This window comes from Elephantulus edwardii, unplaced genomic scaffold (assembly GCF_000299155.1).
Source record: "Elephantulus edwardii isolate Elephantulus edwardi_28Jun2011 unplaced genomic scaffold, EleEdw1.0 scaffold00075, whole genome shotgun sequence".
In the NCBI taxonomy this organism is placed as follows: domain Eukaryota; kingdom Metazoa; phylum Chordata; class Mammalia; order Macroscelidea; family Macroscelididae; genus Elephantulus; species Elephantulus edwardii.
In genome coordinates, this window is record NW_006399825.1 from 76,476 (window position 1) to 89,355 (window position 12,880).

Consider the following 12,880-nt stretch of genomic DNA (forward strand, 5'->3'; position numbering starts at 1 on the left):
CACAGGACAGAGCGGAGTTTAGGGCTGTTGTACATAGGGTCGCTATGAGTCGCAGGCGACTTGACGGCACATAACAACAACAACAACAACAACAACTAAAATTTCATTGTGGATTACTCATCTTTTATTCAAACCTTTTACTATTCCTTTGCTCTTTTGTCCCTTATACATTAACCTTAAAGTCTTAATCATACATTAAGCCATCTCCTTTTCAATTTTTTACTTTTCCTTAAACGCTGTATGGAAATCTGACTGTGCCATCTTAGTAATTCTCAAACTTGAAGTCTTCAGAGTATAAAACACAGATTACTACTCTCCCCAAGGAGCTTTATTTGTGGAGATAATCTCCATTAAGAGATGCAAGATATGGCAAAGTTCAGATCTATTGTTCACAGGGTTGCGGCAAGTTGTTGGTGATTCAATAGCACATAACAACTAAAACACTAAAAATAAAAAATGGGATTGGGAACCAAGTTGGCAGCGATGGGGGAAGCAGCGTGAAGAGCAGTAGGCATGGCAAGAGCATTGAAAGGGATCACCATGGCTCTCCACAGCCAGCAGTTTATCTATATTTGAACAGTTAAACAGTTGACTACAGGTCTTCATCATGGCTTGAGGCTCAACATCAAGAGGACAAAGATTCTCAAAAAACATGGGTGAGTCCTGCTTCTGCCAGCCGCCCGCTGGGCCCATGCCACTACGACACTGTGGGGCTGCCATGGTCTGAGCCCATGGGTCCCCTCAGCAGGATCAAGCGGCAGGCGCCAGACACCACAGCCTGGGCAACAGAGGCCCCACATAGCTGGCAGATGGCAGAGGATGATGGTGGGGGGTAGCGGCAGTGCCATGGAGCCTTGGGAAGTGAAAGACTGGATACGAGAGAGCATATTGCTGTCAGTGAAGATTTCCTGGGATAGGTCAGAGAAGAAAAGAAGATCCTCATGGATGATGACAGGGACGGGCTCAAGCATGCCTTGGATTGTGGAAATGGCATTGGATATGGCAAGGATGGGACCTGTTGTTCACAGAATTGCTATGGCCATAGAGAGAGCTCTGTTGGCCTTGTGGATAGAAAGTAATGCTACCAAGCCAAAGGTGGGTGATTTTAATCTGCAGCCCTCAAGTCTGGTTGTTTTGTTTTTTTCAAGCCTGATTTTAATTATTTTTGGTCAAACATTCTTCCAAGTGGTATAGCACTGGTCTGTCAATTGTCTGTACAGAGGTAACTTGTGGTTGCTGTGATACTGATGTGTCAAATGTGATAATGGTTACCCATGGAGGACAGTGTTTGGTGGAGCTCCCTGATTAAAACAGGCTTAGAAGTAGGAGTGGCAACCACTTCCGAAATAGCTTGCCTCTAGTAACTGTGAACTTAGAGAAATGATGAAAGTTATAAAAGTGTTCAGATCTTTCGCTCATAGGGTCACTATGAATCATCTATGACTCGCTGGCACTTAACAACAGACCCTGGACAGCAGATCTCTTCAATGCACCACATCTTTTGATTTCTTGACTAGTGCTGCCAAAACTGTTTGGACCTAGGGCAGGTTTGTTCACCACTCTTAAAGCCCCTTCTCCGTTTGCAGAGCAGGAAGGTAGTTATGTCTACTTCAAATTGCAGTTGGACCACTTGGTGGAGGGGAGGGGAGTGATGGTGGCGGCACTGGAGCGAGACACGCTGTTTCTGGCCCTGATCTCCAGTGGGATACAGGGTCCAGACCTCGGGGGGGGGGCTTTGGTGAGAGATGTGCTACCCAGCCCCTGAGGTGTGTTGCCCAATCCCCAGGAGGAGCTGCCTAGTGTATATGAGGAATTTTATCTAAGCCACTTTCCTCCACCTCCTTCTCCAGTACACCTGTAAGCAACACCTCCAAAACCCTTCTCTTTGTAACTCACAAGTTTATTCTCTCTAGGTTTGCCCCCTTTCCTATAGGTAACCTGAACACTGAGTCTTGCTCCAGACCTGAACCCTGAGCCCACATCCAGAGACAAAAAGTAAATATAAGTGTCAGCCACGAAAGCAAAGAAGGATGGAGTCTCAAGGTTCAGCCAGCCATCCCCACTGGACTCACCTTGGCAAACACTTTGCAGTTCAGAGGGCAGAAAACATCAGGAAAATATCTTCTAACTGAACAAAAAAACATGTGGCTTCAACCCAGGATCCCCAGTAAGGTGTTAAAATGGGCTTCCCTCCCCCCTTCACCTCAATGCCCCTGTTCAGCATGAAGAAACCAGAGAGGTTGCACCCCAGTCCCAAATGAGAAACCCACAAATGAATAAGACACTTTCTTTGTTAAAAAAAAAATAATAATTTACATCCTCCCAGAAGAGCTGTGGGTGAGCATTAACATTACTGGTAAGTATATTCATTTTCTCCTGGACACAAGAGCCTACTATTTGGTCCCAAAAGCCTTCTGAGGTCCCAACTCTTCTCACTATTTCTTAGTTGTTGGAATTGACGGAAAACCTCATAAACAGTTCCTCACTTCACCTCTGCCTTGCATGCGGACTTCCGAGTTGTAAAACAACCCAGCGGTAGATGGAATTTGTCCCAGGACTTAAGAACAATAAATCACATAGTTGAGCCACTACATCTTGTGGTTCCTAACCTTTATACTATAGTAGACAAAGTGCTAGTCAATAGGCCTTTTACTGTAAGAACTACCTTCCCTCTGTAACTTGATTTGTGCCACTATTAGAACCTCTACTTGGAATATATTATTGCTTTTTAATTTTTGACTCATGTACTTTTAACTTGTTAGTTAAATTTGTGTCTTCTAGGCTGCAAGAGTTCCATGATACATCTTCAAGGATATGAACATGTACAGCTAAGCACAATTGATAACAGTGCATCTAAATTCCAAAATCAATCTCCATAATAGTCTACGTGTTTCCTATTGCCAAAGGGGCCCTTTAGAGTAGTGAGAGAATATCTTCACCCTGAAACCTACAGCGTCCCTTTTCAGCAGGAAGTAGCTAAGAAAATACGCCATCCCCTTTTCCTTATGAATCAGGGTGAAGTCTCTCTCAGGGAGGAGTGACAGGGAATGGCAAAGGACACACTGACAAAGGAGATTAATCAGAACTGGCTTTGACAAGCACTGTGGCAATGGGACAATTAAAATAGACTTTCAAGGGGGAAAAAAAGAGGAATGAACTGGGGGGAGGGTAGAGAAAATAGTGCAACAATGAATAAATGGAAATCCCCCCCCCCACAAAAGGGGAATCACATCTGGAAAATAATAAAGTCAAGTAGTAAAGCAAAAAAAAAAAAAAGGCATAACTTGTCAGTTAAGTCAAGTCTTGCCACTAGGGCTTCTTTGATAAGTATTAAAGGTAAGAGATTAAAAATACTAAAAAGTTAGGACAAGCCTTAGGAAAGTCTTTTACAACATTTTCAAGATACTTATTCTCTCACTGATGTAGAGTGAGAACCAAATCACAGCTGACCCTCTAGTCAGCCAGTTTCTGAGGCTGTAAGTTGTATGGAGGAGACACCCATCTTTTCTCCTTCAGTGGTGCTGGTGGATTCGAACCACCAGAGAACATGGCCTTTGGGTTAGCAGCACAAGTTCCCTATAGATAAGTGGGTGTAAAAATAATTGTACCCTATTTTTACAGAAGTGACGATCTCCTTGTACAGTTTTCAAAAGCCATTCAACTGTCCTCATATGTTCCATTATTCTATTATTCAATATATTCATGTTATATGTTTGGGGGGCATTGTTGTTTCCATTTGTACTATAAGTGAAAAAAATATTATTGATTGATGATCTGATTAACTAGATTACTTGAAGTCTTGTTGTTGTTGTTGTTAGGTATGTTCAAGTTATGGCAGTCTTATGTACAACAGAATAAAATTTCGCCTGATGTTGAAAAAAAAATAATCACCATTGGACTATGCTCACCATTACCATGTCTTTTCTGGTCCCCACAGGATCTTTCTCACTTCCTTTGCCCACTCCCTCCACCCGCCAAATTATTCAGCGCTGTGGTTTCATCCTGTCCATCCTCACTCTTCTGCCCCCAACTCTTACCACCTTGTACTCCATAGACATTTTTACAAATTAAAAAAAAGGGGGGGAAACCTCTAAGAACTTACCAATTATTAACCCAATATATTAAACAAATACACTGGTAAAGAGAATTGCATTTTTTAAAACAAAACAATTCATTGGGAATTTTTAATTTTTTTATCAATTTCTTTAATGCCTAGCTTAACAGAAGAAGGCTGCTTATACGGTTCTATATTTAAACTGCTTCTACACTCTGTTTCGTCACTCAATCTATTGTAATATATTGTTTTTCATGGCCTTTGACTATGGTTTTGGTGGGCTTTTCCATGTTGTTGTTGTTGTGTGCCATCAAGTCGCTTGCGACTCATAGCGACCCTATGTACAAGAGCCCTAAATGCCGCTCTATCCTGTGCCAACCTCACCGTCTCAAACACACTCATTCCCACCACTCCACTCACAGAATAGATCCAGCTCATTGAGGGTCTTCCTCTCCTGCTCCGTCCCTCTACTCTCCCAACATGATGTCCCTCTCCAAGGACCAGTCCCTCCTTGCAACATGCCCAAAGTATGTCAGACGAAGCTTCAGAATCCTTGACTCCAAGGAGCATTCCAGCTTTACCCTCTCCAGGACAAACCTCTTTGTTCTCTTAGCAGTCCATGGTATATTCAACACTCTTCTCCAGTACCACAACTCAAAGGCATCAATTCTCTTTCTATCACCCCTATTCACTGTCCAACTCTCCAATGCATAGCACGTAACTGCAAAGACTATAGCCTGGGTCAGGTGCACCTTAGTCTCCAGCCTGACGTTGTTGCTCTTCAGTACTCTTGAGAGGTTCCTCACAGCTGACTTTCCCAATGCAATCTATCTCCTGATTCCTTGGCTGCTGTTACCAAGATTGTTGACTGTGGAACCAAGTAAACTAAAACTGTTAACTATCTCTATCTCTTCACAATCCATACTGATGCTGCCAATTGGCCCAGTGGTGAGAATCTTTGTTTTCTTGATGTTGAGCTTCAATCCATATAGGAGGCTGCAGTCCTTGACCTTCTGCAGCAAGCGCTTCAGGTCCTCTTCAATTTCAACAAGCAGGGTTGTGTCAACTGCATAATGCAGGTTGTTGATGATTCTTCCGCCAAACCTGATGCCACATTCCTCCTCTTATAGCCCAGCATCTCGGATGATCTGTTCTGCATACAGATTGAGAAGGTATGGAAACAAAATACATCCCTGATGGACCCTTTTCTTGATTTTGAACCATCCAGTGTCTTCTTGCTCTGTTCTGACAACTGCCTCTTGGTCCAATTACAGGTTTAACATTAGCACAATCAAGTGTTCTGGGATTCCCATTCTTCTCAGAGTCAGCCATAGCTTGCTGTGATCCACACAGTCAAAAGAATTTGCATAGTCAATGATGCACAGATAGACACTCTTCTGGTATTCTCTACTTTCTGCCAACATCCATGTAACATTAGCTATAATATCCCTAGTACACGACCTCTTCTAAATCCAGCCTGCACATCTGGCAGTTCTCTGTTAACATATTGTTCCAAACGTTTTCGGATAATTTTCAGCAGAATCTTGCTTGCATGTGATATCAATGATATTGTTCGATAATCTACCTGGTCATTCACACAGATTGTTCCATGCCATTGGCTGTGACTCCCAAAATGTGTCAGTGCTCTTCTGATTTCCACTCTGGCATCCCTGTTTCTATTTGTCCAGTTTCCCTGCCCTTTCTTGCATTTCATCTTTATTTTGTGGCAAATGTATTATTTTTTTATCCATTTCTCACAGGTGTTATTTATATTATATGCCAGTTTATAAGTTGGTAAAGGTGGCTTCCAGGAATGTTTTCAATTCTATGTTTGAAGGGTGACTTAAGTTATGGGAGTTCCTCTCTCTTTCTTAGGTCTATTTAAGCCTAGTGTTCTTTTTATAAATTTGAGTTTTGTTACAGATTTTTCTTCCATTCTAATCAAGACCTCCTATTGTCTCTGGTATGAATGGTCAAGAGTGGTAGTTGGGTACTATCTTATTCTTCTGGTTTCCAATTACAATATGCTGTGGTCCAAGTGGGACAGTCGTCTTCTTTTGGACAATTATTCCCTTGAATCTTGGGAATCTTGAATCTTTCTTCATTCTCCTTTGCTCAGGAAGAGAAGATAGTTTTTGCTTTTATGGCCATTCATGAGCTTGAGATCCCATACACTACTCATCAAATTAAGATGCCACAGGCTTTGTAACATTCCTTATGTTAACACCACAGTATACGTACATAATTGACAAAATTACACACACACACACACACACATGCATTTAAAGATTTTTTGTAGGTTAATACAAGATCAAAAGTTTAGAGACCATGTTCCTATGATATTATGGACTCAAACTCTAATGATCTAACACTATAATGGATAAGTTCATGAATCTAAAAGTTTTGACATGCTTATTATATATTTAAAACATTATCTGTAAGCATAACTTGGCCCAGAATACTTTTTCCTCTGATTTGTAAACAATATACATGCACATACTATTGTTGTTGATAGTTGTCAAGTCGAGCACGACTCATAGTGACCCTATGAACAAAAGACCTGAAGCCTTTCTATAACTATCATCTTTTCTCAAATTTCATAGTTTCCAGAGGCATGTTGTTTAGAAAGTGTATGCCACATCTGCTTCCAAACCTGTCTTAAACTGGGAGCTCCACCAAACACTGTCCACCATGGGTAACCATTATGGCATTTGACACCCAGTGGCACAAGGTATATTAATATATATGCGTTCAGATTTACCTAGCAATTCCTCAAAACAATCTTACTGAAAATTTTCTAATTGACATAAATATTAAATGAAAGGAAAAGATGGGAGGAGAAAAAGAATTTGAAATTCAATACTATTTTATTCCCCCACTTTTAAAACTTTTTTAAATTTTTGTATTGAGAATCACTACAGTGAAATAGTTGCTGACGAAAACTATTATTTTAGTACAAATGTAAATGCTCCCCTTTTTAATACATGTGTTCGGTCACAAAACATGGCCACTTGTAAGCAAAAATAAAAACAGGTTTGTTCTCCAACATCTTCAGAACTAGAAACTTTGGCTTTTATTCCTTTAACTGTGGATGAATTTTCTTCCCCCTGTAGTCTGTACCACCCATGGGTACCTCCCCAACCCCAACACTCTTACTCAGAAAACTATTTTGAGTAAGTTCTTATTTTAGATCCCTTGAAGTTCATAAAACTTTAAGGGAGACACCATAATTCCACAACCTTTATCTTTATTATGAATATTTATTTTATGCCTCTTTGATATTCCATGCCCCTTTGATAATGACATTTGTAATTGTAAACAATGAAGCCACTACCTTTGTCTAAATACTCAAATAGCAAGTTACTACTTACTTTTTAATCACAGTAAGAAAAGTTACAAAGGCTCTTACCTGCTTGAAATTTGTGACTGCTTTAATAACCGGGGAAGCTGTAACCAGGAGAATGTCTTCTGATGGAAAATGAGTAGCCAACTAAAAAAAAGAAAAATATGACTGATGAGTTCAGGTATTAGTATGGGTGTTGTTGTTATTAGGTACCATTGAGATGTGAATGACACTCTATGATCTGAACAGATCTGAACTCTATCCTATCCTATTCCAGGCTTATCATCTCTGACACACCCATGTCCATTGCTGTAGTTAAGGTGTTAATCCACCCTGCTGAAGGTCTTCCTCTACTTCACTATCCCTCCACTTTTCCAAGCATGATGTCCATTTCCAAGGAACAGCCTCTCTGAACAACACGCCCAAAGGATATGAGATGAAGTTTTCCATCCTTGCCTCAAAGAAGCACCCAGGCTGAACTTTCACCAAGACATATTTTTTTTGGGTGGGTTTTTATTGTCAGTCCATGGGATAGTCAATACTCCTCTCCAATACCACAACTCAAAGACATCAATTCTGTCATCTTTATTCACTGTCCAATTTGCAGAGGAAAAGCAAGATATTTGAAAGACCAAGGTCTTAATCAGGGGTACCTTAGTCTTCAAAGTAACTTGATTGCTCTTAAGCAATCTGAAGAGAGGTCCCTGACACTTGACTTGCCAAATCCAATATGTGTCTTAATCTCCTGACTGCTGGTAGCAAGACTGTTGATTGTGTAACCAAGTATGACAAAATCCTTTATATTTTCAATCTTTTCTCCAACTAATGATGTTGCCTATTGGTCAAGTGGTGAAGATTTTTCTTTCTTTGATGGTGAGATGTAATCCACACTGAAAGTTGTCCATGATCTTCTGCAACAAGCATTTCAAATCTTCCTTGCTTTCAGCAAGCAAAGCTGTGCCACTGGTATAACACAAATTGTTGATGAGTTTTCCTCCAATCTTAGTGACATGTTCTTCTACATAAAGTCCAGCTTCTTGAACGATTTGTTCAGCATACAGATTCTATAGGAATAGAGAAAGAACACAGCCCTGATGCACACTTTTCTTGATTTTAAATCATGCAGTCTTCCCTTGCTCTGTAAAACAGCTGATTGGTGTAGGTATAGGCTTTGTATAGCCTAACTAAATGTTCTAAAATTTCCACTCTTCTCAATGTTAGCAATAGTTCATTGGATCCAAACAGTCTGATACCTTTGCATAGTCAATAAAACACAAGACATTCTTCTGGTATTCTCTGCTTTCAGCCAGAATCCCTTTGACATAAGCAATGATATTCCTATTGCCATGGACCCTTTTAAATCCAGCTTGAACATCGGGACAGAGTAATTTTAGTACTGCTATTTGTGTCCATTATTCTAAGTAATTTTTATATTTATGGATCTGTGATAATTCTAAGCTTTGATATTAATGGAAAAAATCATTATTTACACTAACAAACACTCACTGAACAAAAATGGTAATATAAAGGTATGCTTTACTTACTTAAAGGACCCCTAAGGATACAGTGTATGAAGTATTTGGCTGCAAACAAAGTTTAGCAGTTCAAATCCATTAGCTATTTTGTGGGAGAAAGATGAGGTAGTCTGCTCTTACTAAAATTCACTGCCACACAGTAATGAAAAGGAATCATTTCAAAGGCAGTGGGTTGCTGTTGTTATGTGCCGTCAAGTCACCTGTGACTCACAGTGACCCTATGCACAGCAACTCTGAAGCCTGTCCTGTCCTTAGCCAGTCTCACTGATGGTGAGCAGGTAGGCCCTATTTACTTTAAGTATTTTATATATCAATTTAATAAGGAAGTGGATGAGTATAAACTATCATATCAATTAAGTTAAATCAATCCAGGAAATGAAATATTTTCTTTAATTAAAAACATAATTTACTTTCAAATAAACCAAGGGGGAGAATCTAAATTGTCTTCATTGGGATGAAATGATAGTGAATCTTTAATAAAGACACTTAGAATACTTGTCTCATATTCACAACTGCTTTTACTCCTATACTGTCTCTTCTAAATATCTAACCAGTAAGATAAGAACACAGTTATTTAGTAAGGCTTTAACAAAGTTCAGAGGTTTAATCTGTTTCTTACTTTTCTAATTTATACCTTTCTTTCTTACTTCGAAACTTCTGAAAGCATTTTGTGATCTCGTTAACCAGCTCCTTAACTCCACTAACCTTTTTTACCCAGCTTCTATCTCTAAAACTGGCACAATTATGTATTTGGCTATGAATCAGAAGGTCTAGTTCATCTAGAGAGTTTTGAGAAGAAAAGCCCCATAATCTACTTCAGAAAGATCACCTACGTGATTTACAGCTTCTGAAAACCCACTGAAGGGCCAGCTATGATTCAGTTCTGACTTGAGAGGACATAACTGCAACTTGAAGCACAGTTTTACTTTGAAACACATGAGGCCACCATGAGTCACAATAGACTTGATGGCAATTGAGATTTTTGTTTTTTAAATCTCTAAAGCTGTTGTGTGTGGTGGAGTCATAATTGACCCACTGCTGACCCTCCAGTGGGTTTTCAGAGGCAGTTAATGGCACAGGTGAACATTGTCTATGCTTTTCCTGCACCGCATCTGGTGGATTTGAACCTCTTTCCTTTAGGACTGCAGTGCAGGGTCTGGTGGTCATTGCTGTTTTCCGTGGAGTCGAACCTACCCATAGCTGACCCCCAGGTGGGTTTTCAGAGGCAGTAAATTGTACATTCTTCTCTCGCAAAGCAGCTGGTGGCCTCGAACCGTGGGCCTTCGGGATTGTAGCGCAGCCTCTTGCCACTAGGCCACTAGAGTTCTTGAAATCTCTAATGCACCAAAAAATCCTAGGACCTCTTGTGCTGCAGTGGTTAAATGCCCACGGTCCAATCAAACAACAACTCATGAAGCTTCAGAAGAAAGATTAGCAATCTGCTTCTGTACTGATTTTACCTTATCTGAACTTTGGACACCATTAAACTATCACTCCATCTTGAATTATTTCCTTTGTACATTCTGTAATTTTTCTCCCGGTCCCCTCATCCCCTCTATTCCTATGATTAGACATCATCGTTGTTATATATTGATAGGCCTGAACCAACTCATAGCTGACCCTACAGAAGGCTTTCTGAGGCTGTAAATCACATAGGAGGTGACTGCTTAACTTTCTCCTTTGGAGTAGCTGGTGGATTCGAACCACAGAACTTTGAGCTGGTAGCACCACTACTTATCACTAAGCCACAAGAGCTCCCTGATTGGCTAGATTAGGACTTCAAAACTTCTCAATATTACTGAACTCACTTTCAAATTGGCCTATCAGTCCTACCTCAAACACATGATAATCAATCTAGTTCAAATTCATTGTTGGTGAGTCCGACCCAACTCATTGCTCACCCTCCAGTGATTTTCCGAGGCTTTAAATCACACTGGAGGAGATTGCCTACCTTTCTCTCACAGAATCATGGTAAGAGTTGTTAACCTTTGGGTACCAGCACAATTCCCTACAGCGTAGACCAGTTTTTATAAATCTTGACATGCTTTACAAGACTCTGTAATATATATCTTTTGCCTTTCCAGCTTTACCTCTGGTCACTTTCCTCAAGCACCATGTTCTCTTAAGTCTTGCTGCTCCCAGGGGTGTCACTTTCTCGCTAGACATTACAGTGCTGCCTTCAATTGGAATGGCTTTCTTTTTTGGAAATTCCCAGCCCTTGTGCTGTAGTGGTTAAATGCCCAAATTTACCTGGTCAAATTTTTTCCCTATTGTTAGATAAATTGATATCCCCTTTGAAATATTTCCCTTAATTCCATTCATACCAATTCTTCAAAGACCCTAACAACAGCAGTAAACTCTGATGAAATGGTTTCTTTACATATGTGTCTTTCACTAGACTGTGAATCCCTTAAGTGTCATGTTCTATTTATATCTGAGCCTAGGGGAAGTTCTGATCTGCTGTTCACAGGGTCACAATGAGTTTTCAGTAGACTTGATGGCTAACAACCAGTCCTTAACACAGTGTCTGGATCATTAACAAGGATTACTTGGTGAATAAATGTAAAACACACATTCAACAACCAAAATATAATCTTGAATCAATCCTGCCTGAATTAAAAAAAAAAAAATCATCTTCTTAAGAATAGATTCCAGGCACTGAACACTAATGAGAAGACCAGATGATCTCTGGATGCCATCAAGGATATTACCCACACAGAAAGCCAAAGGTCATTACAAAGATAGAGAAAGAAGACCAAAACGGATGTCAGAAGAAACTGAAAATTTACTAGAATGAGAAGCCAAAGTGAAAGGAAGAAATGCTGAAATAAGGAGATGAACAGAAGATTTCAAAGAGTAGCTCAAGAAGGCAAAAGCCAAGTATTAAAATGAAATATGCAAAGAGCTGGAGTCTGAAATTAAAACGTGAAGAACTCATTCGGCATTTTTAAAACCTTGACTTGCAATCTGAAGGGTGCTATGAGGACAATCTTGTGTGATCCAGGGACTAATAAGTGAAGATAGAGGGAATATGCTGAACCAAAAAAGAAGTAGCATAGAATCAAGAGTTCCTAGTGTTAAAAATAGTAATGAGAGTTTAATCTTGGGAGTTCATAGTATAAGGAACTTAGTTAAGTGCCTCTTTACCAATTAGTTAAAATGCACTAAGAAATTGGCACCTATCAGGAAAATGAATTCAACTGGTTATGGTAATTAAGACAGCTGGCTTATCCTAGAGTTAAGGATTTTTCTGACTGTTCTGGCGTTCCTAGTTTAGGTTCCTACTAATAATCTGCTCCCCAAACCTCATCTCTGCACTTTAAAGGAAGCCTGAGAAGATCTGGGGAGTACTCCAAGTTTCTGCTACCTAGGATGCTACGAGATTCCAAGGAACTATCGAGCCGAGCTGGAAGAAGGGCAAGGGGAGGGAGGAAGACGGAGGATTCATACTCCATAGCTTCAGAGATCAGGGACGAGGCGGGCCTCTGGAGCCCCGCCCTACCTGCTCCGCACAGGTGACGCCCGCGATGCCACCGCCGACCACCACAAACTTCCCCGCCAGAGAGGAAGGGCGTGAAGCCTCCATTCTTGGAACACACTGGGGAAGGTCTGGGAGTTTATAATTCAGGAGAAGCCACGGTGGGGCGGCCACTTCCGGTCCCTGAGTCACAGAATCCGATCTACGGGTGCCCGAGGGTTCATACTTAGTTAACTAGTTGTGTTCTCCGCTGCGTTGCATTTTAAGAAAAGTTTTGTGTTGTTGCCATACTGCACCCAAACGCAGCTTTTCCTTGTTGATTTGATAAAGAGAAGACAAAAAGATAGGTTGCCAAAATAGGTTTGGAAAATTGCTGGTCTAAAAAGAAAAGCCATTGTTCTTATCGGACAAGCTCTGGCTTTGATTTCTGGAGGGAACGAGAAATTCTGGCTTCTTGTTCCCGCAAAGAA

The 12,880-nt window shown here is 40.5% G+C and overlaps 1 protein-coding gene across 1 annotated transcript in view; it reads right to left on the minus strand.

The window, feature by feature from the left end:
• The window catches only part of PYROXD1 (pyridine nucleotide-disulphide oxidoreductase domain 1), a 47,479-nt gene extending 34,961 nt beyond the window's left edge, over window positions 1-12,518 (minus strand). The window contains exons 1-2 of the mRNA XM_006889061.1: window positions 12,435-12,518; window positions 7,464-7,544 (exon numbers count right to left, since the gene is read on the minus strand). Coding sequence (XP_006889123.1) covers window positions 7,464-7,544; window positions 12,435-12,518 — 165 coding nt within the window. The remainder of the gene's footprint in view (window positions 1-7,463; window positions 7,545-12,434) is intronic.
• Window positions 12,519-12,880: the final 362 nt, after the last annotated feature.